Here is a 24,566-nt window from a genome sequence, read left to right on the forward strand (position 1 = left end):
TTACTTCCTTCTGGTAGGAAAGCAGAAACAGAACCCTGTTAATTTTTCTGGTGCCAGAAGAGTAGCATCTATATGTTTGAGTTTTTATTGCCTGCATTTCACATCAGCAAAATAAATTTTGAAATAGAGACTGGGAATGGTTTCATTAAATAGAATGAGCTGAGAGCATTAGTACCCCTGATATATAAATTCAGTATCTTGAACTTACAGTCTTTTTTATATCAAGTATAATTCAAGATTAATTTTATGTATTTAAAGAAAAAGTAGGGGGGAGGGGCAAGATAGGGGTATAGGATTAAGAGATGCAATCTACTATGTATAAAATAAATTAGCAACAAGGATATATTGTACAGAATAGGGAAATACTGCCATTATGGGGTATAATCTATAAAACTATTGAGTCATTATGTTGTACAACTGAAATTAATATAATATTGTAAGTCAGCTATACTTCAATTAAAAAATAACCTTTTTTACTTTTAGTATATTTTATTTAGAAATTTCCCTACATTTAACACTGCTTTTTATGCTTAATATTATTTTATTACTGTTGTTTGTTTCACTATGAGGAAAGTTTCATGACTATCAGAAGTTTCAATGTATGAGGATAGAAATTTTAAACATGCAAATTAAGAAGTGAAATTATAATTATATCAAAAGTTTTAATGTTTTTAATATTTCAAGTTAGTTTTTTAAATCCAGATTTATATATTTTAGTGTTGGTAGTCTTAAGATTGATTAAAGGCTTTATTGCTAGAACAAAACTTAGAAATGTTGTGAAAATATCTCATTGTGAAATAAACCCTGTATTGAGGTCAAATATTTTTGTAATCATAGCCCTACTTAATCGTGAAGTGTTAATCAATTCTCAAAATTTCAGCAATTATACAATGTTTTAGAAGCTCATCATTTTCTGTAAAGCAAACAGTATCAAATATATAAATAAACTAAGGTTTGTTAGAAATGCGTATACATCATTGGAATGAAATGTGTCACAGTCTTCCCATGTCACAATTTTATATGGCAGACATCTCTTATCCTTGTTGCATTGGACATGATTACCACATGATTGCTGTGACCTTACATCCAAGCACTCCAGGACAATTCTCAACATAATTTGAAAAGAAAGTCGAGAGACAAAAATAAAGGGAGAAAGAAGGTGAGAAGGAAGAAGGGAGTAAAGGGAGCCATGGTTTAGATTTGCATGGCTTTACAAGCCAATGGCAGATAAAAAAAGAAAAGAGAACTCTATGGAATTTATGCAAAAGAAATTCCATCCAAATCAGTGGAAAAACAGAACTCATTACAGAGGTGTATGTGTGTGTGTTTTAGGAATAGACTATGTATACATACATAACTGCCCTTCCATTTTTATATTTTTAGCTTCTTTTAATTTTCCTGTGCTGTTAATATTGGAAATTTATACACATAATAAAATTGCAATGACTATGATGGGAGTTTCAAGAGAATGTATTACTTGTTGGTTTTATTTGACTAATAGATACATGAGAAACTCTTTTCATAAAGTTCTAATTAGCATAATATTTTATGGTATAAAATTTTCCCAAAGAAATATTGTAATATAGATAGTAACACTGTAATATATATTTTTATCAAGTCAGTCATATCTCAATAAGCAATGGATCCTCTAGGATAAAAAAATGCCTCATGCGTGTGTGTGTGTGGGGGGGAGGGTATTTACTTATTTATTTTAATGCCTCGTGTTTAATTCTAAAATCTGAGAATACTAGGCTACTTAAAGTCTTCTTTTCTAAAGAATAGTCTTAAAATGGTAAAGGGAATATTTTGTTCTGAAAGCAAAACTATATATTCTTATTTTGAGGAAGAACTACACGAGAAGCTTCTATACATTTTCCACTCTATGGCAACTGAAGACTAATATTATTTAAGACAAAAAAAAAAAATCGACAGGTCTGTGTACAAGATAACCGCAGTTATCTCAAGGCTCAGCTGGGTGAGGATGCACTAGCTCATCCACACAGCTCTTAACAAGGCTCACTCCTCACTGGCCGTGTGGGTTTCTCTGTGCGTTTCTCCATTGGGTAGTTCATAGTAAGTCTGTTTATGGGGTTTTTAATTTCAGTTATTGTGATTTTCTTTTCTAAATCGATTTGGTTGTTTTTCAAAAATGTTGGGCTCTTTTTGATAACTAGTCCCTGCAGGTATTTTCAATCTTGTTAATAATTTCTTTACAATATATTTTCATGGTTTTATCTACACACTTCCTGAATTTCTTGTTATTGAACATTGGTAAATTCTCCAGCTGTATTCCTGCCTCTTATTTTCCAGGGACATGCTCTAGTTCTTATATCCTGATAATTGTTAAAGAAGAATATATTTATTACCTGTGTGCTGTTCCTTTTGCCACAGACTTTGGCAAGATATCCCTTCATTTTCATCATTTTTCTCAAACTTTTCTCGAACCTTTTCTTGGTATATCTTCATAAAGAAATCTTCCCGTGCTCATTTGTTTTTCTTTTTTGTACTTTCTTTGAATTTTTCCTAGTGCCTTTCATTTGTCCCTGTGCTGTGGTAACCAAGTGGCCAGCAGTGACTTAGCTATGCATGGGTCCCCCAGAGGAGGAAGTCTTGATAAGTCTCGATTGGTGGCATTCCTGGTGGTTCCTGGTATTGTAGAATGGGAATTCTAGGGCTCTGTGGGAGAAGTGGGGCTTCTCAGAGTGGTAAACCTACATTTACTTCATACCCCATGGTGTAGGACCTCCTGGTGAGGGCCACGTGTTAAGTGGATCCTTAGCCCACTCTCATTTTATTCTCCTCATCTCTAAATTCAAGTTCTCCTGGGCCATAAAGTTTATAACAAATAATGGGAATTAATTATAGCAGGAGTGATTTTCTTCAGATTAACTCACTGTGGGCAGTTTGTCCTGAAGAGTACTATACACTGCTAATTTCAGGTCTTACATTAGGTCTTTGATCCATTTTGAGTTGATTTTTGTATATGTTGTTAGGTTAAGGGTCAGACTGTATTATTTTGCATGTGGATATACAGTTTTCCCAGCACTGTTTGTTGAAAAGGTGGTCCTTTCGCCTTCAAATGTCTCGGCACTCTTGTCAAAAATCATTTGACCACATATAGGTGGACTTACTTCTGCATTTTACATCAGTTCAGCTCAAAAATTATATGCAAAGCACTGGATAAAGGAGGGACCAAGGCAGAGGCTGGCTGAGATTCTGATGCCCTAAAGCCTTAGGGCTAAGGTGACAAGAGTTGGGACTGAGATCATAGCAGGCTAGAAAAGGAGGTTGGTAGTGAGAGATTTTACAAAAATAATTGAAAGCTCTTGGTATCTTGCTGATGAAAGAACAGTGTAAAAGAGTCAAGTTAATTTTGTTTTTGAAGTTTTCAGCTCAGAGAATCATGAGAAGGCTAATGATTGATAAAATGAAAAGTCTAAGGGAATAAAGCTAATGGGATCTCATCAATCGTACTCTCTGACTAAACAGGAGAGACCTAATTCTCTCTTTCCAACCTAAAATTTATGATATTGATTTATATTGCTATAGACCATTACTTTGGGAAAACCATGGATTATTTTCACACCTCCTAATGAAATAACTTTAGGTGCCCTTATACTTGAAAGAAAAATGAGCAAAGGGAATGCAGATTTAGCAACTGTCTCAATAAAGAGCTGGGTCTTAAACTGTAGTCTAAAGGCAAACAAACTATTTCAGTTTTTATAATGCAACACTATTTTCACAATTACACAAACGTTTTTTAAATAACTCTGTGGGAGAAGTGGGGCTTCTCAGAGTGGTAAACCTACATTTACTTCATACCCCATGGTGTAGGACCTCCTGGTGAGGGCCACGTGTTAAGTGGATCCTTAGCCCACTCTCATTTTATTCTCCTCATCTCTAAATTCAAGTTCTCCTGGGCCATAAAGTTTATAACAAATAATGGGAATTAATTATAGCAGGAGTGATTTTCTTCAGATTAACTCACTGTGGGCAGTTTGTCCTGAAGAGTACTATACACTGCTAATTTCAGGTCTTACATTAGGTCTTTGATCCATTTTGAGTTGATTTTTGTATATGTTGTTAGGTTAAGGGTCAGACTGTATTATTTTGCATGTGGATATACAGTTTTCCCAGCACTGTTTGTTGAAAAGGTGGTCCTTTCGCCTTCAAATGTCTCGGCACTCTTGTCAAAAATCATTTGACCACATATAGGTGGACTTACTTCTGCATTTTACATCAGTTCAGCTCAAAAATTATATGCAAAGCACTGGATAAAGGAGGGACCAAGGCAGAGGCTGGCTGAGATTCTGATGCCCTAAAGCCTTAGGGCTAAGGTGACAAGAGTTGGGACTGAGATCATAGCAGGCTAGAAAAGGAGGTTGGTAGTGAGAGATTTTACAAAAATAATTGAAAGCTCTTGGTATCTTGCTGATGAAAGAACAGTGTAAAAGAGTCAAGTTAATTTTGTTTTTGAAGTTTTCAGCTCAGAGAATCATGAGAAGGCTAATGATTGATAAAATGAAAAGTCTAAGGGAATAAAGCTAATGGGATCTCATCAATCGTACTCTCTGACTAAACAGGAGAGACCTAATTCTCTCTTTCCAACCTAAAATTTATGATATTGATTTATATTGCTATAGACCATTACTTTGGGAAAACCATGGATTATTTTCACACCTCCTAATGAAATAACTTTAGGTGCCCTTATACTTGAAAGAAAAATGAGCAAAGGGAATGCAGATTTAGCAACTGTCTCAATAAAGAGCTGGGTCTTAAACTGTAGTCTAAAGGCAAACAAACTATTTCAGTTTTTATAATGCAACACTATTTTCACAATTACACAAACGTTTTTTAAATACCAGTGGAAAGAAATATCAGTATAGCATTATTAAAAATTCTAAGACATATTTCAATGAACACTTTAAATTGTGCTTGATATAGGCTGAAAATGAACTTGATTCTCACAATCTTTAGGAAATGATAGATTTGGGGGCCGAATGGACCCTGAGAGTCCAGCTCTGCCTGGGGCTCTAGCATCTATAATTCTCCCCAAGATGGAGGTTACACTTTTGAGAAAGAACTCTTTCTCAGAGATGGAGGGGTTTAGGGAGCGCTAGTCTAACTTTCTTAACAAGTGGTTCAAAACTAAGTACCGAACTCTGATCACCTGTATTCTCAAGTGAAAAACTCATTAAAAACACTGGTTTCAGACACTCATTGAAACCTGCAGAATCACTGTGATATTGGGGACATGTGTACCAGGGGGATGAAAAGAGATGTGAGAAATGGAGATGGAAAGATTATGAATTTTTTGTAACTGTTTAATTCCCCTAGACTTAAAATGGACCGTGTTACTTGCTAGTGGAGAATGCAAAAAAGGGATGATCTTTTCAGTTTCCAGATAGTTGCATACACCTAGGAGTAGACCTCTGAAACTGCCACTTGCGATATTAGACACACTGCTTTCTTACATGGCTTCATATATATTTAGATCAGCTCAATTTTACTGTTATCTAAAATTTGGGTATAATTTTTGAGCTAAATTGACATACAAGGGCTTTTTGTACCTAGTCTATGTTGTTATATATTAAGGGAAAAATGGATGTCTGGAAATTTACCAGGTATCCAGCATTATTTGGATGTTTATAAAAATTCAGTAAGAATTATGCTATGACTTTTCTGCAGAAATTCTCCAGCTGATCTCAGGCATTTGAGATGAACTTCCCAAAGTTAAATACTTTCTAATAGAAATAATTGCAGTGTGAAGAATATACAATGAAGCTACAGCAATGGTATTTAATTTGTAAATAATGGAACCACATTTTAGAACCACAATAATATTTTAGGTATATACAAATAATATTTCAGGTATTTCTCATCCATCTTTCACCCAGGAGCTAAAATTCTGAACTGTACATGGACAAGATAACTTATATTTACACATCGCTTTATACTTTAGGAAATCTGTATCCTACCCATTATCTAGCTGATATTTGTGAGTCCTCTGCTTTGTACCAAGCCCAGTTGATATTTCTATCCTAATCTCTTAGAAAGAAGCCTTATTGTTGTTACATAATACAGGTTCAACATCATCAAACTTTCTGGTGAATTCTTCTTGATGAAATTAATATTTACCCTACCTTTTGATTTTGGGTTTTCTTTTAAGTCCATTTTGTTTAATAGAATATCATTATCGTTTTCCATTTTTTTATTATTTGACTGGCATATCATTTTGTGCCCTTCTAATCTCAATCTTTCCACATCACCATGCATTGCCCATGGCTTTTATATAAAAGTGTGTGGCCGGGTTTGGGGATTTGAAGAGCAGAAGGATAGCTAGAACTCAAAGATACTGACCTTGGTGAAAGGAGATGAGGGTTGTGACTTAAAAATAAGAACACACTTACATTTAAAGACACAACAAGGTAACTTCAGCGCCTTGTCCAGACTGGCAGAAATTCAGCCAGTTCAAGTCTTTCCATGGGCTTCTCCGGGATTTATCAGGAGGGACCTCCTGCGTGCTCCCACGCCCATCGATTGCCAACGCCAGCTCTTGGCTTTTCGCATTTGCTCTTTTATTCTAGTCCCATTATGGCTCTACCTGCCCATGGGCGCTGCTAGTGCCTAGTATAAACACTCTAGTGTCCTTGCCAGGGGCACCAACAGAGGACACTCCCAAAGTTTCCAGTTAGAGGCTCTTCCAGTTCTATTTAGAAGGGGCTGAGGCTCATCAAATTGACTGGAAGCACAAAAAAAATCTTGCCTTGAAGCTAAATTTGCTTGGCTTGTGCCATTTTATGTGTCCGTAGTATATTTACTTAGCTGTAACTTATAAGGCTTTTTCAGGATATTTGCATTTATATTTTTAAATAAAATTGAGAGAATGTAATATTTTAATAAAATATTTTCATTTTTTCATTTTCAGTGATGTAATTATTTAGCATACAGTGACTTAAGTGGGATGAAAGATACCGATGTAGGATAATGCCATTCCTCACCACGCACACACACAACTTGTGGTGCCACCCCTGCTTTCAATTCTTGGCATATCAGAGCCAGGAGGATTCTGTTCCTCTGCAGCCATGTGCTACACGTGCTGGCTCAGGTTCCAAAACAATTAGTTATTCCCAGACTCTCAAATTGCTCTCATGAAGTAATTTCCTGTTCTGACTTTTCTAGGCATAAAACCTCAGATCCAGTTTCATACTACCTGCCAAAATATTTACCCTAAGCTCTTCTATGGTCAATGTTCCACCCTTCCTCCTGATTACCAGACAATACTTGCTGTGCATGTCAAAAAACGTGAATAGGTCATTGAGAAGGGAGTAAATGGGAAGTAATGGATAGAGAGAGGAGGACATTGGAGGTGTTTTAGTCACTAACAGTGCTGGCACCACAGTTTTGCCGGCAAGAAATGTCCATTAAATCAGTTCTAGTGAAGAAGGTGGTTCAGAAGATGGACTCATTTATTTGTGGTTTCACGTGATTTAGGAAGTCCTTATGAAGCTGAATCTGGCCTCTGTACCATGACACCGAATTAAATCTTGGAGACAGAGTTTTGGGTGAAATAGAAAAGAATAGCTTTATTGCTTTGCCAGGCAAAGGGGGCCACAACAGGCTCACGCCCTCCAAACTGTGTGTCCCAACCTGGAGGGGGTAGTGAGAAGCTTTAGAGGAATGGTTCAAAGAGGGCGTGGTCAGCTCGTGGACACTGTTCTGATTGGTTGGTGGTGAGGTAATGGGGAGTCAGCATCATCAGCCTTGTGCTTCCAACTGTCTGGGCTCTACAGGCTTGTGGGCAGCATGCCGTTAACTCCTCCCACCTGGCAGGGGTTTCTGTATCTGCAAAACAGCTCAAAGATATTGGTCTGTGTATCCCTTTTTAGGGGGAACCAGGACCCTGCCCCAAGGCTGCACTATTTTTTCTTTGACTGTTCCTCCCTGGTCTCTGTATCCCCTCCCTTCCTTAATTAGCAACTGTTTGGACCTGCTCCTTGGAATTCAGGGAAGGTCAGGGAGGCTGAATGAAGCCCATTTCCTGTAATCCAGAAATGGGGGACACAGAAAGGCTTTTGTGCCCAGGAGATCCCGCTCAGTATCACTTACTGGATGAATGAATAAGGGCATTCTGAGAGAATTTGGTGGCAGGGGAACGGTTTTCTAATAATCAATCAAGAACTTCCCTGGTTTCCTTTGAACAGAAAATTGAATATATTCTCTGATAGCTAATTCAAATATACAAACACCAGTTTTGGATGATCTAGTTTTTTAAAAATTGTCTTTATTATTCTTTTGGTCTTCTGATGATTTCTTCTTCCCTCCTTCCCTCAAGGTTTTTCTCTATTCTGTATAGTAGATACATATTTTCTGCATAGAATAATATTATTGCCTTGTGACTATCAAGAGCAAACATTGTAAAAGCCTATTTAATATGAACACAAGCAAAGTCCAGCACGAGCATCTGTGCATTCATTTCATAAGAAAGAATATATTTTCTCAATATATTTAGAATTATGAATACAAGTATCTTGAGGAAACATAATATATTTCAGCTAAGTAAATAAAATAAGGAAGCAATACATCTCTACAGGCCATGCAAATGTCAATAATATTTTATGGGGCTTGCAAGCTTCCCTCCTAAAATTCTCATAAGTTTTGATTTCTAAAACTCATATATGAATAAATTTTATGTTAAACTAGAAAAAAGAAGTCATGGTATGTAAACTCTATGCCAACATTAAGACCCTTAGGGAGACAAACTCAGTATGAAGCTGTAATTGTCATAGATAACAGTAATCCTTTAAAAGAGGCTTAAAATAATTGTGCTATGAATTTTGTACTAGAAAGATGTTTCTTCTAGAGAAGAGTGAAATAAATTGGATTAGTAACATACTATGATGATGCAAGCTATCTTAGTACTGCGCTGTCAAGTCTTTGTTTTTATTTTTTTGCAGTCGATTTTTCAAACAGCATCTTAAATTCAGTTAACCGATTTCCAAAACCACAAACAGTGCTTTTCAATCTTGACTAGGAAGCAAGGTGTCGACAGTGATGGACTGAAGGGAGGTAAAACAGGACAGGAAAGTACCCATTGAAGTGGACAGTTAGTTTTGATGCAAAAGCTGATTTAATAAAGATACGCGTACAGACATTACAGGCTTTCAAAAGTAAGCAGAAATGAGAAGTGGAGACGTTAGGAGCTCATGACATAATTCAGGATGTGTGAGATGGTGGAAATTTGATGAAAATATTGATTATCTTTCTCTAAGACTAGCCCGTCAGGTGGTTGAGCTGTGCATTGCAAACATATTAAAGTATCAAAGTTGATTTCTATAATCAGAGGGTTTTGCAGGTATAGTTACATGGCCACGTCAGGCAATTAATTACATTTTCCCGTAACTGTTCTAGCAACGCTACTGTGCTCTGTGGTATAACGGCACACTTGTGCTATAAAAGCCTAAACCAGGGGGCTTCCCTGGTGGTGCAGTGGTTGAGGGTCCGCCTGCCGATGCAGGGGACACGGGTTCGTGCCCCGGTCCCGGAAGATCCCACATGCCGCGGAGCGGCTGGGCCCGTGAGCCATGGCCGCTGAGCCTGCGCGTCCGGAGCCTGTGCTCCGCAACGGGAGAGGCCACAACAGTGAGAGGCCCGCGTACCGCAAAAAAAAAAAAAAAAAAAAAAAGCCTAAACCAGCATCTCGATTTTAGCTAAGAAAAATGTTTCAGAACTACTTAGTAATTTGTTCAAAGTTTTAGGTTTAGGATCAGAACAAGTTTATTTTTCTAAAGTTGTTGAACCCCCGTCTTGTTCATTTGTAAAATGAAGATGCCTCTGATTTTGATTTAGTCATAATCTAATCAGATAAATAATGATTTACTAAAAGTCCAACTACAATGTGGCTGACATTGTGGAAATTTCCTTGGAATATAAAATAAATGAATTGCATAGTCCTGAGTTAATAAATTGTAAGTTAGATTTTTGTTGGGAGAAGGCATTTACCCATAATTCAAAGATGGCGTTCATTCAGGCAGAAGTTCTGAAATATTTTGGTCTCAAAAGCCCTATCTTCTTCTTCTTCTTTTTCTTTTTTTTTTTTTTTTGCTGTACGCGGGCCTCTCACTGTTGTGGCCTCTCCCGTTGCGGAGCACAGGCTCCGGACGCGCGGGCTCAGCGGCCATGGCTCACGGGCCCAGCCGCTCCGCGACATGTGGGATCCTCCCGGACCGGGGCACGAACCCGCGTCCCCTGCATCGGCAGGCGGACTCTCAACCACTGCGCCACCAGGGAAGCCCAGCCCTATCTTCTTTTAAAAAAATACTGAAGACTTCAAAATGCTTCAGCTTATTTAGCTATATCATTCAATATTTATCATATTAGACATTTAAACTGATAAAATTTTAAATAGCTATTTATTAATTCATAGAAAAATTACCCTGAAAACCAATTATGTGTTAACATAAAGCATATTTTAAAAAACTGATTAAAGTGAACATATCTATTAATAAATATTAAAATAATATTAGGGGAATTACACTTTCACATTTTTGTAAATCTGATGTCTAGTTTATTAGGGGACAGCTAGATTCTCACATGTGCCTCTGCATTACATCTTTGCAGTGTGTTCTTATGGTTGAAGTATATGAAGAAAATTCAGCCTCACAGAGAAATGTAGATGGAAAAGGGAAGAGTGTTTTCATAGCCTTTTCAGATGGATACTAGCGCAAACCTCAAAAGGTGATAGTTTCTTAAAGGTTAGTTGCAACGGGGAATGTGAAACTATATCAATGGAGTTTTTGTATTCTGTTAACATTAACATCAATTAATGTATTTTTCTCTTCAAATGCCTCTTTTACCCATGCACAGTTATTTAACACCAAACATCACTAGATGACAGTTATTGGATCACGGGTTTATGCCGCTCTTCCAAATGCGGACATATTTCATTATTCAATGTCAAAAAGCACACTTGTTCACATAAACAACAATCACATTGAAAAGTTATTTAAGTATGAGGAACTGTCAGATACACAGTGATGGATACATTTTTGTTTGATCGGAGGTGGAATTTTATCTTTGGCAGCAAATATTTTCAATTTGTTTTCCTTAAAGTCAAAAGATTCACTATGTTCTTCCTGCAGAAAAGTCAGCAGATTCACTGCGTTCTTCCTGCAGAAAAGATATGTATTCAAAATGTTACATTTTTAAAAATTAGCAATTTTGAGTGCCTCATCAAGGAGACTTTAAAGTAAAATTGGTTTTTTTACCCCCCGAGAATGCATGGAGATGAATTATACAATGACTACTAACAGCTGAGGTTTGGTGCCATTGTCTTGATTCGGGATAAAGCATCAGCACTTTTATTCACCACTGCCTTTGCACTATCAATGCAACTGTCAACACAGATGTTTCAGTGTGTCATAAGATTTAAAAGTCATCCAACATTTGGATATTTCAGTACTTCTTGCATTTGTTGCCAAGCATTCGCATGAAAGAAGATCTGTGATGATTGGTCCATGCTGACACTGAACAAATTCAAGGAAAATAAGCAAGCTTAGCCATGTCTGTACATCTGTCTATCTGTTAGACAAAAGTGAGGTTCTGTAGAAAGATATCAACTCTGTTTCCTTGTTTAAAGCTGAAACTTTCTATCAGCAAGTTACTATATGGTTGGAAAGCAACGGCGTCCTGGGTTTGTCTTTTTTTTTTTTTAACTACTTTTCAACCAGTAGACATTCAGCAATGGCAGCTGACTAAAGGCATTGCTTTATTAGTTTCTCAGGTCTTATGTGTGCTTCTCCAGCCAATACAATACAATAACCTACTTTGTAACATGTTTCAGTGACTGTCATTTTTAATTTGAAAAGTGTAACAAATGACTTTTAGCTTTTGATTTTGTTTTGTTTTGCAATATTATTTTTTGTTTATTGAAAATTTTCCCACATAAAAAGTTATATGTAATAACCATATAATTATATAACATTATCTCATATACTTTTACAACTATTATATTAACACGTGTTATTTCACCATAAAATGAAAAAATATTATTATTTTTTTAATATTTAAAGACTCATTGTAGACCTTTATTAGGAAAATTAGAAGACTTGCTTTCTCAACCCAACTGCACCGTTTAACATCTAACGATGCTGAAAAAGAAATTGGAATAACAGAGTTCTCTGACTCATGGAAGTGAAGGGTCTACTCCAAAGAAAATGAACTAAACTCTAAATAAGAAACAAAAGTGTAATGAAATCTGTTCTTTCCCAGGCTTCAGAGATGTTAACATTTAACTGACTGTTATGCAATAGGACATTTTTGAATGGTATTATTGCATTTGTTCAGTTGTGGCATAATTTTGAGGTCGATCATTAAAGAAAAAGAACTGAATTTTTCAACCATAAATGTGATGAACTCTTTAAAATCCGAAAATTAGCTGTTATAGCTTTCCAACTAGATGTGCAAAAGCCACCAAAGCATCTTACAAGGTAAATTGTCACAGTGGCTGGAGAGGACACACAATACTGAGAGAGTTTTAGCTTTTAAAGAGCATATTAACGTCTACATTTAAAATATTCAATACTTCCCAAACAATTATTTGTCTCAAAATAATGTTGCGATCAAACTGTCACAATAAAACTACCAGAAAGTATTTTTCTTCCTAAATCACAATAGGGCAAATTATTGACATCAATGAGGCTGAAGGAAAGGTAGCTTTTGTCTTCTTTTCATTTCTTATGCGAAGCCTTTTCATTTGATTCAGAGTAGATTTCTCCTTTCCATAAATAAGAGACCGCTTTGAAATATCAGTTTCATTCTTTTCTCCAACTTTGGATATAGACAGTGTAATGGTGATGGAGAAAGTGAAGCTTAGTCTCCTCCATCTCTGACAAGTGTCCATCCTTCACAGTAAGCAACCTATACGATAAATACATTTTATTTCAGGGGAAATACTGTTAAATTTCATAATACTTACACTTTTATCTATGTGTGTGTATTTATAAAATAGGACAGAGAAATTCTAATTTCTACTAATTCTAGCTGTGCTTCCATGTAGGCTCAAGACAAAATTCAAGATTTCAAAATTAGAATGTGTTGGGCAAAAATGGGGTTACAGGGATTATAGCAGGGAAAATTAAAGATAACATGTCATTTTAGTAGGATTATGAAACACTTTAGCCTTTGGGTCTCATGAAAGGGTCTCATGGACCCTAGGGGCCCTTGACCACAACTTCAGCCTTGAACAACGCTGGGTTAGGGGAATAATAGCTGTAATAACAGCAAACAATCGAAAACCTCAGTAATTTCACATTATTAAAGTTTACTACTGCTTGCTCATTTAGCCTAATCAGGAAAAGGCTGTACTCCACACATTCATTTAGGAATTGGAGCTCATGGGGTTCTATGTCGTCAATGTCTGCCTTCTGAGGTTGACCAGGGGAGAAAGTGGGAGTGGATAATTTTTTCAAGAAGTTTTTATGAGCCCAGCCTTCAAGTAAACGTCAACGCTTTGTCCACATTTCATTAGACATGGTATCCCCAGTTGCAAGGGAGGCTGGAAACATGGTCAGCTGTGATGCAGGTTTAGTAAATAGGTCAGTCTTGAATATAGCACCTAATTTGATAGATTTCCTGTGAGAGCCTCTGAATTGGAAAAGTTTAGGTATAAAGCAGTGTACATATGTCAACAATATAAGAAAATCAAGTCGGTGTAATGTAATTTCAATAACATTCAATAACATTTATTGTGCATGTACTATGTCCAAGCAGTGTCCTTGGTTCTGGATAAAGGGAGGAAGAATAGACGTAAAGGCCCTTGTAGAGCGTACTTCCTTATAGTCTAGTGGGAGTAGGTGGTCAATAAAAAGCTAACAACTGGCAAAATAATTGTGATAAAAGAAACCATGAAGGGAGGAAAGAAAGTGGGAGTCAAAGAAAATGGGAGTCAATGACCCTTGGAGAGGTCATCCAGAAGACCTTTCCTCAGAGATATTTGAGCCAAGAACTGAAGGATGAGAAAGATTCACAGGTGCAGAGCCCTGGGGAGAGATACTGAAGACGGAGAAAAGAGCAAGGTCAAATTGCTGAGGATGAGAACAGCCTAGAATGTTGTAGAAATAGAATGGGTCCATGTGTTTTGAGAGGAAAGAGCAGAGATTAGCGTCTAGGGTATGTTGGCCCAGGTGGTCTGGGGCAAGAACACACAGGACTTTATAGTCCATTACAGAGAGTTGTGGCTTTAACTTAAGGGCAATGGAAAGCCAGGTGCATTTCATGATTTGATTTGTATTTCTAAAAGTTTATTCAGGCTGCTTAGTGGAGAATAGATTTGGGGAGCTGTAGAGTAGTAGATGACTATTAAGTCCAAGGTCATTGTGCTTCTGCATAATAATTTATGTCATTGCCCTGGACACCCTGAAGCAATAAGTCAATCTCAATGTTCTTAAATTCAGTGTAGGCTGTTTTTAAAAATTGTGTCAATTATCTTCTGTCGTTTATTTTGCAGCTCGTAGGGGCCATGTGTTACCGTGATTGTGATATTACTGGTGCCTAGTTCAAATGGAATTGCAGAAATGATTTTTTCCTAAAGATTGTTTTTTAAACAATCAGTGCTCTCACCGTTAACACAATGACAAAAATACATTTTCAATTCTCAGAACTGGAATTTCTCTCAACGTTGTCTAGCATGAGTTATAAAAATGACAAAACTTCGCCTTCAAGCTAGAGGAGAGAATGCTAACTACATTCTCACAAGAATCATAGCAACAGCCATGCACGGCTGAAGCATTCTCATCAAAAAGGAGATAGTGAGTAGCGATACTGACCATTATGAAAAGTAGAAAACGGATATAATAAAGAATCCAGATAACTGGGGTAGGCAAGCTTGGTGGGTGGGTCTCTTCAATACCAATAAAAGTGCTTAACCGTGGCAGCCAATCTGAGTAATTCTATACAAAACTGTTCTTTTCTTGTACATAGTAGGTATTACATATACATTTCTTGAAAGAATAACCAAATATCCATTGATTTAGATGAAGGAAAAAGATCTCTGCCAGGAGGAGGCCTGACCCAAGTAGACTATGTTGTCCTCATTTCTATTTCTTTCATGGATGTGGCATACAGGTATTTCTTTCTGTCTTTCTTTTCCAAAAAAGCAAAAGAACTGTTTTCAAAACAGTTATACAAAGGAATTTGTATCTCGATTCAACGTTTATTACCACTGGTATTCTAATAGTGTCCTGCAATAAAGTGAGTCTAAATAGGTGATATAACTAAATTGTAGGGCGGCCAATCCAGGACTTTCAGATTCAACAGATCAGTGCACATTGCCGTTTAAAAACAAACACACAAAAAATTAAATATTTTCTTTACTTAGTAGAAAAAACAAAAAAACCTGTAGTGACGATGAGTACCCTAGTAAAATCAGCCTACGGTTACGGATTTGGTGCGTTCACACGTACAGATGCACTAGGAAGCACACTTAGGTACACACGGACATGCACGCACACATGGCCTTAATATCCAGGACTAATTCTACCCAGAAAGAGTGCTACCCTTTCATATTTCAGCCCTAGACCATTACTGAGTGGTGTCTTATGAAACATTTCTAACTTTGTAAGATTTTTGATTTATCACTAATACCCTAGCAGCGAAAAGTAATTAAAATTCACAATCATCTTTTATATTGAATACCATGTGTCTCCAAGATAAATCATAGCCTCTGATGCTCTCACCCATAAACAAGAGAAAATCAATTCAGAGTAACTGAGATTATAGGGATGTGTATTGTTTCAAAAGAGCAAGAAGCCCAGAGAAGTGCAACTCCAGGCGAGGTGAGTCCTGTGCCCCAGTGATATTCTTAAGGACTCACGGTTCTCCATGGTTCTATTCTGCTCATCATAAGAGTCAGCATTTTCTTACCTCAGCATCTGTCAACATCACAAGTTGCCCACCACACATGATCCCAAAGGCGCCAACACAAACATGACTACAACTTGAGCTGGGAAAACTGTATGCCTCATGTCTATTTATTATCAAGGAAAACGTTCTCAGAAGCCCTCCAGTAGGCTCACCTTTATGTTACGCCGGCTGTAATCAGACAAAATAATTGTATCTAGAAGAGATGGAAGTTTACCCAAACCTTGAATTATCTATGGATACATTTTACAAAAACATCTGTTGTCTGATTATAAAGAAAATGAGTAAGATTTTTACTTGGTTATTAGATGAAGTAATGACATGGGGAGGTTTTTTAAAATGGCTTCTTGATAAAAATCCTGTAGTAATAATGTTACATTATGTAAATTAACATTTCAGTCTTAACATTATCCTGCATTTTTTATTTAATCATTTAATTTCCCCTAGTATATTTTATAAGGCACATTCCTGAATAATTTAATGGTATCTTACTCAACCTCATTTTAAGTCATAAATGCAGAATAAGACTAATTGTCTTTTTCTCAATTTTTAAGATCCTGACTTTAAGGACCTTGGAGTTTTGAAACCATTACCAGGTTGGTAAAAGAGATATTTAATACCGTTCAGAGGCCTTTGTTTTCTGCTATGACATATACTTTCGGTTTATTACTCAAGCTCCATTTTTGTATGTTTGTTTGGCATTTTGTTATTTAGTGTGTGAGTTTGAGATGGGCGGCCCTGAAGGCATTGTGGAGTCTATACAAATTATGAAGGAAGGCAAAGCTTCTGCTAGCGAGGCCGTTGATTGCAAGTGGTACATCCGAGCACCTCCACGATCCAAGGTCAGTCTCAAGGTGAAATTCAGGTTTGACAGTTGGCCTGCAAAGTGTCTCCAGCGTGCACTGCTTTGAACCAACTGGACATGCTTCGTTCATTTCAGAGTGCGATCATAAGCTATCATTTTCTTTTAGTTTTGAATTGCAAATCGCCTTCCTCTGTTTAATGTAACTTTCAAGGTCATAAATAATATGGAGAGGATGTTGGAGAGCTCATTGGATAACCTGGATAAGAGACTCTGGGGTAAATCTACCTCTCTGAAAAGTGCATTGAAATGTCATATATAAGCTATGGTTCTGAGCATAACTTACGTCCTTATTGTCAGTATCTGTAGTTTACTTGCTTTTTAACCTAAAATCATATCTATGGAAGAAATTGTCCAGGGCTCACAAAGTCATGTGTCTCTGGAATATAAAATAAACCTGCAATAGGGCTGAGGGACAGACAGTGGTGATCAGGACCATGAAAAAGAGACAACAGGTCCTTAACTGCCTATTAAACTCCTTGATGATCACCATGAGAAAATGTTGGTCCAGCATCACCAAGTCCTCCATTTTCTTCATAATATGCCCCAAATCTAGATTTTATGTTGATTACCTTGATTCTTTTTAATTTTATTTTTTGGCCATGCTGCACAACGTGTGGGATCTTAGATCCCCGACCAGTGATCAAACGCGCATCCCCTGCAGTGGAAGCGTGGAGTCTTAACCACTGGACTGCCAGGGAAGTCCCTGATTACCTTGGTTTTTAAATGTTGACGATAAATTTTAAAAGTGGGAAACATTAGACGTATTAAACTAAATATATTGTGGGCCAGATTCAGACTCAGATCACTGTTTTGGAAACACTTGTTTAGAACAACCCCATTCATTCTATTATGGATGTATCTTAAGAAATATTGGGATGAGTAATTTTGTGCCAGTAGCTGTCACAGGTTTAGAGTGTCTATTATTTGCTTCTTCTCCCTTTATTGTCATCCTTCATTTATAGAATATAGTTACAACCAAGCTTTACTGATTTATTAGATTTGGAGTTGCCCATTTATTGAGGTTGAAACAGTTTGTTATTTAATTAATTGACTTAGTGGTGCTATAAACTCTGAAGCACTGGGCTGAGGAAATGAAAAATTATGCTGTCCTCCTGTTTCCAGTTTAATCCTTAGACAACTATGTATCACAATAATCCGTGGAATATGACAAGATCATTATGGTATTTATAAGGTGTAGTAGAGTGAGGGAAAGGACCACATATAGCTGGTGAGGAAAATCAAGGGTGGAATCAAATTGCATTGCAGGGCGTCCTCTGAATCTTAATGAGAAATGGTGCTGTCAGGTAGACAAGGTGGGAAAGACTCTCCATGTAGAGTGAATAGCATCTGGAAGGTCATAGGATCATAAGCGAGCATGCTTTTTCAGGAATTAAAGGAACTGCATGTGACCAAATGAAAGCAGAACTATGGAGGTGAGTGGTTAAGCCGAAGGGCTCTGTCCATTCCCTTAAAGAGCCCAGATTTATCCTGAGTGCATTAGTGATACATGGAAGAGTGTGAAACAGGAAAGTGATGTGATCAGATCTGCATTTTTGAAGAACAGATTTTCCCTGTCTAGAAGAGACAGAGGTGTTAACACCTCAAGCTAGATACAAAAGAATTTGGTGGCTGGTTATTTAGGATGAGGGAAAAATAAAACTCATCTCTGAGGGAGTTGGTATTTCAGGAAGTATTTTTGTCCTCCTTCACTTGATTACCCATGAATATGTCTTTGGGGTTCGCATATAATTTGCAAGTGTGGAACACTTTCCCCAAGCTTCTGGTTATGGAGATTCAGATCATGGTCCAAGTTCCAGCTTTGCCACTGCAGGTCTCTTTGCATCTGAACAAGTCTTTAAAAAGTTAATTGCATTATGAAGAAAGACACAGTGATTCCTCCTTCAAAAAAAAATCCAAGGCTACTGGTGACATGAAACCCAACCCACTACAGAGATAACATGAGAGCTAGATTACAGCTGATTATGCTCCCTTACATAATCTGTGGGTTCACATGTGCTATTTATTTTCCTTAAACTCTATGAGTGAAAGATTTTTTAGATTTTTTTTCAACAGGGAATATTTGAGTCCCACCTCATGGTCATAACTAGCACCTTTGTCACCTCAGTGTCAAAGAGACAGTTTCTATGGAATTGCAAACACACAACCATTTCCTTCCAGCTGGTAAATAGACTGTCTTCTGTACAATTGCAGAACAACAATACCTAGTGTACCTCCCTGTTACAGAATTTGGCATTCTGTGACCCAAAGGGGAAGCCGCCTGCGGAGCTGGCTCTATTGTGACAGACTTTCTCTGTTAAATTAAAGGTTGGGGGATAGGAAGTGGCTTTGAATAACTGTCGAGAAAAGCAAGAACTGGAGATGACGGCCTATGTGGGCTTTCTATTTATATGGAGCTCCTAGCAGCCTCGGAGAACAGACTATCAAAGCACAAGTTAAACCTGAAATGGCTCATGTGAATATTTGAATGATAACTAGTGACGGAAACATATTACACAATGAAAGTGCAAAATAGCTTACTGGGGTTCTATTAAAATTTACATCAAGTGTATGTTGCTTCTCAGCCTCTTCACAAACAGAAAATACAATATCTGATATTTCCTTTGTTTGAGAATTGTAATACAGACGATCGCCTTTAATTAGAATGCGATTAACCCAGATTTCTTAGAAATTGGAATACCAGAGCCGGAAAGAAAGTTGGAAATACGTTACTGATGTGTCCTTTAACAGATGAATACGTTGAGTCAGGATAGTGAAGTTGGTTAACGATGGGATGTCGAAATATGCCTCTGTAAGCAACACTTTGGTTTTCATACAGATTCTAGAGCAAGGGTAGTAGGAGAGTATTATGGTGTCTAGTTCTGGATCTGGTCCAGTAAAGAATCATTAGAGAAGAATGGTGGATGAGCCCATCGTGGTAACAATGTTAATTTCATGAAGGCTGAGACTTATTTCTCTCTAGATACCCAATACCAAGAAAAATCTGTCATTCAGTTAAAACTCGTGGAAAAAATAAACTGATGTATACATATCCAGTAAAATGGACATGGTGACAATCTTCAAGCATATGAAGAACTGTTAGGAGACAGAAATAAGAGGATAAGGTTTAATCTGCATGTTTTCAAGTACTGCAATTTATTTGTATGCTTGAATCTAGAGAAATATTCAATATAAAGAAGGTTTTTGTTTTTTATTTTAATAATGGAGATGCCCAAAGATCAAATGAGATTCCACGGGAGGAATCCAAGTAAAATTTGGCAGGGATTTTGTATAATAATTAAAAAGTCAAGTAATTTTTTGGCATAGATAATATTAAACTCCTTTTAAGACCCAAACTTGATGAATCTATGATAAGTAACTGCTTAAATATTTGATTAGTTAGTAAAAGGGCTGAAGCCAGTTCTCCATGTCCTGACTCGAAGTCCAGTGTGATGTCACAAAACCACACTATTTGGGGAAACTGTCAAATTTGTTAAGACAAGAAAATAAATAAATCAAAAGACTTTTAAAAGTGATTTAATGATTAAGGTCTTGGGAGAATAAAACTAGCTTTTATTAATTACCCATCATTTAAAACTTCAAATTAATTTTTAAATGTTACTTAATTCAAAATACTTTGATTAAAATTAGGATAAAAAACAGGAAAACTTGACAAATACAATAAATCAATCTTTTATAGTGAAGTTGAGTTTTCAGCCTCATATGACCTTAGCAAAAAAACACAGTCCAGCTCACCAATACTTCTAACCTATAGATAATATATGGGCATTGTTTGAAGCTGCTCAATTTGTGGTAATTTGTTATGGGATCAAGGAGAAAATTAACGCAACAGGCGAAGGGTAGCAACAATAATTGTTGGCAATGATAAGTTTAGGGATTCTAAAGATTGAGTCTGCTCTTAGCATCTCCAAAATGAAAATTAAACTTGGGTAAACAGATTGAAAATCTTAACTGGTTAGATAACTACCAGTGCTTTGGTTCAACTTTGTTTTTAAATGAAATCTCAGTTTTATAGCATCAGATTTTGGAGGGTTACTCAGATGGACCTGAAATATTTTGATACTTGTCTGTGCGTGCCAGAAAACCATTTTAATATGGCTGCATCTGGGTTTGTTTTGTGGGGTGTGTGTTTTTTCAATAGTACGATGTTCTGGTTTTTTCCTCCAAATAAAGTGCTACCCTCTAAATTCATGGGATATCCTACCTAAAATTATAAGGCCTGGCAAGTCCAGCCACAAATAAAAAGCAACCACAGAAGTCCTGGGTTACACGCTTTTTAGAATGTAGCTTTATTTATCAAAGTGTAAAGCAACATGGAAACCGTGGTTAGTGTTTTTCGGACTGTGGTGTATTTAATTTGTATTTATCATGGAGAAAACGTTTCTGGCAAATCTTAAATAATTGCGCCAAACAATGTTTGTATTTTGCATATCATTGTGACATGAGAGGAGAGAGCCGGTTGAATGGTTGGTATTACATGTTTGCAAGTATATTAACTTAGTAAATCGTTAGCTAGATTTACTTGCTTTAAGTATACGAAAGGGATTCTGCTGTCTACATTAGTGTGATTTGGAAGACAGATATTACTAGAAATTGTTGATGTGTTCTGAAGCTTCCCACGTCCTGTTCAATAAATCATTTTGTCAGCTCAAACTCTTTGTGATTGATTAGAAAGAAGAATGCATCAAAATGATTCACGGAGAGGAGATTGTAATCTGACTATTTTACTGGAGTTATATATGATTCTGTTTATCACTTTCTCTTTTCTTCAGCATAGAGACTAACGAGCTTTCTGTGGTTTTCTACCTGAAGTGAAAACATTGTCATATGGCATTCTTCCCCTTAGTGATATTATGGCACAAGGTTTAAGCTGATGAGATATCATCTAAATCCTAATGTAGGGAGGGTTTTTATGTGATATATACTATAGCTAGTGTGGGAAAACTTGAGCACTTTTCTGGCTAATGGCATTTGGCTTTTGAAGCAACAGCTCTGTACCCAGTAAAGCTAATACTCACTGGAATATTTTATTTCTTTTTTTAAACTATTAAAAAATTTTTTTAATGATTGACTGCTTCAGAAGTGAATATATAAAATCTAGTGACTGTAATCGTTCACTTCCTCTATGAATAGTATTCTGTCTAATAAGAATAGTCTTTAGATACAGAAGGTTCTTAGACTTCAGCCATTGCCCTTCACGTAAGAATGCAAACCATTCACCTCCCGTGGAAGTTCACACTCTCTAGAACTGTCAAATGAGAAAACATGGGCCGAATATGCAAATTGTCTTTCTAACTACAGCAGTATTCTTCTATAAGATAATCATATTTTTAAAGAAAATTTAAGACAGCCATTTACTTCAGAGAGACACATTTATTTTCTGTGAATGTTATTCATATCTCAATCGTCAATATGTTTCTTAGCCCCTTTAGAAAAGTAGAAATGGTTTTGCTTTGCTTGCTTATTTGTCGATTTTGTTGGAGTTTGTTTTTATTCAAGACTGTAACATTCTTTCTGGAATATCAGTCTTTGAAAATTTTCAAAAAAATTATATGCGGCTGCAAAGTTTGATACTAAGGAGAAAAGTGTCAGGCATATCTGAGTTCAATACCAATCTATTACTAAAGGGCCTGTGTCACTTTGAGAAAGTTACTTAGCTTTTCTAAACCTTGGTGTGTTTTTTCATTTTAAAATAGTTATTATAATGGTGTGTATTACTGTTGAGAGATTTGAGTGAAATAATGTGCTAGCTCAATGTCTTAAGTTATTGCCAGTACACGACGCAAATACTAAGTTAGTATGTTAAGTTGTGTTTCTGAAATAATTGTTCAGACATGTTCGGCCACTGAATCACTCAACCTGAAAATGTCAGAGGATCAAATATCTTTCTTTCTTGAATTAGTCAAATGATTACTTTATTTTTCTTTCTGTGGGGATGGTGTTTGCTTTTTATAGCTTTGTAAGAGCATTGGAGGGAGGGGTTTTCAGTTACCCTACTCAGTGTTTTCTCCTGTTAGTAACTATGTACGTTTACAATTGTAATTGCATATTCTTTTGAGGTGTAATAAACTGTGTTGGAGTCATTGTATAGTATTTGAGAATATAGATATATATTTGATTTTTGTTGCATTTAACAACTTTTTTACCTTCTAAGAATACCTAGATTTTATAGGTATTTACATTTTTTATATTTTTATAGTGTTTTCAATTTGTTTACTTTTATTCAGGATGGGGCTAGTGAAGAGCTCTTTAAAACAAAAGTTTAGGATTTTAATACTACTTAAGGCTTTCACGTTGATTTACTTATTTTCCTTGAGCAAAAGCTATTTTGTCTCCTGTGCTCCAGCTTCCTGGTAAAGGTCACCTAACTACAGACCCAGTTCCTTTTTACAAATCCTTGTGAAAATTTGAAAAACAAACCAGTTAATAGAAACTTGGAAGGTTTAACATTTTCAGATATGCCTTCCTAGGGTGGACAATTTGGAATTTTCTGGATAATTTTCAGGAATGTAACATTTGGTTGAGAAGAGTGCATCCAAGATGGGCTACATGAGTAATATTTGAACTTTTCATAGAATAAAACAAAGCAATGACGGAGGAATGAAGAACAGGCAGGCTTTCCTAGGCTGTATGTTTTATAAGATTGCAGTAATGGCAGTTAATTTAAAGTCAGTATCAAAGTATTTGGGAATTTTGGGATAGCTTCCAACTGAGATGTTATAGATTGCATATACATGAAAACCTGCTCACCATGCAAAGCATAATGGAACTACAGTGCTTTCCATTATTTCTTAGTTTTGTCCATTTCCCCCTATTTTTCTCTTTTTGTTCTTCCTCCTGAGAGTTATATGAGGATTTCCTGCTATGGGACTCACATTTTATTTACACTCAATTCCTCATAAGTCTGCAACATATGACGTGTACGCTTTTATGTCATAGTTTAGAGTTATAAATACCTTGTTTTGAAAATTATTGCATGTCATTTTCTACTGCAAATAATAAAATGTCAATTATTCTATGTAATTATCATGATTTATGGCACTCAAAACAAAGTCTGGTGTATAGGTGCCCAATAAATGTGAGACAGATGCTGAAAAAATGAAGTTAATAAAGAAAACAGAATTTCCAATCAGTAGGTCATTAAATGTACATCCGTGCAAATTTTATGGAGTGAGTGCTTAACATACATAGCACATGGTGTATCACTGAGAATCAGATAAGTACACCACCACCCCAGCTTTTCAGGAACACACAGTTTAGCAAAAGGTACATATAACCTGTAACTAAAGCTTAAAATATGTTCAAAATACTTTAGCACAAAGGGAGAATCATGCCGCCTGGTTGGGGAGGGGGAGGGATGAACATTCTTTTTTTAATATTATTATTATATAAGTTACAGGTGTACAGCATTATAATTTACCACCTGTGTACTCTACAGAGTGGTCACCACCACAGGTCTAGTTACCATCCATTCCCATACAGTTGACCCCTTTCACCTGTTTTGCCCACCTTCAACTCACTTCCCCTCTGGTAACAACTAATCTGTTTTTTCTATCTAAGAGTCTGATTTTGTTTGTTTGTTTTATAGCTTCCACATATGTGTGAAATCATAGCGTTTGTCTTTCTCCACCTGACTTACTTCATGTAGGCATAATACCTTCAAGGTCCATCCATGTTGTCACAACTGGCAGGATCTTGTTCTTTTTTATGGCTGAGTAGTAGTCCATTATACATAAATATTTATCATTGGTTGAATTAATTGTTT

The 24,566-nt window shown here is 36.4% G+C and overlaps 1 protein-coding gene across 1 annotated transcript in view; it reads left to right on the forward strand.

The window, feature by feature from the left end:
- The window catches only part of NETO1 (neuropilin and tolloid like 1), a 91,982-nt gene that overhangs the window by 36,647 nt on the left and 30,769 nt on the right, over positions 1-24,566 (forward strand). The window contains exons 5-6 of the mRNA XM_024754911.1: positions 16,473-16,514; positions 16,633-16,760. Coding sequence (XP_024610679.1) covers positions 16,473-16,514; positions 16,633-16,760 — 170 coding nt within the window. The remainder of the gene's footprint in view (positions 1-16,472; positions 16,515-16,632; positions 16,761-24,566) is intronic.

This window comes from Neophocaena asiaeorientalis, unplaced genomic scaffold (genome assembly GCF_003031525.2).
Source record: "Neophocaena asiaeorientalis asiaeorientalis breed wild unplaced genomic scaffold, Neophocaena_asiaeorientalis_V1.1 scaffold124, whole genome shotgun sequence".
Lineage (NCBI taxonomy): Eukaryota > Metazoa > Chordata > Mammalia > Artiodactyla > Phocoenidae > Neophocaena > Neophocaena asiaeorientalis.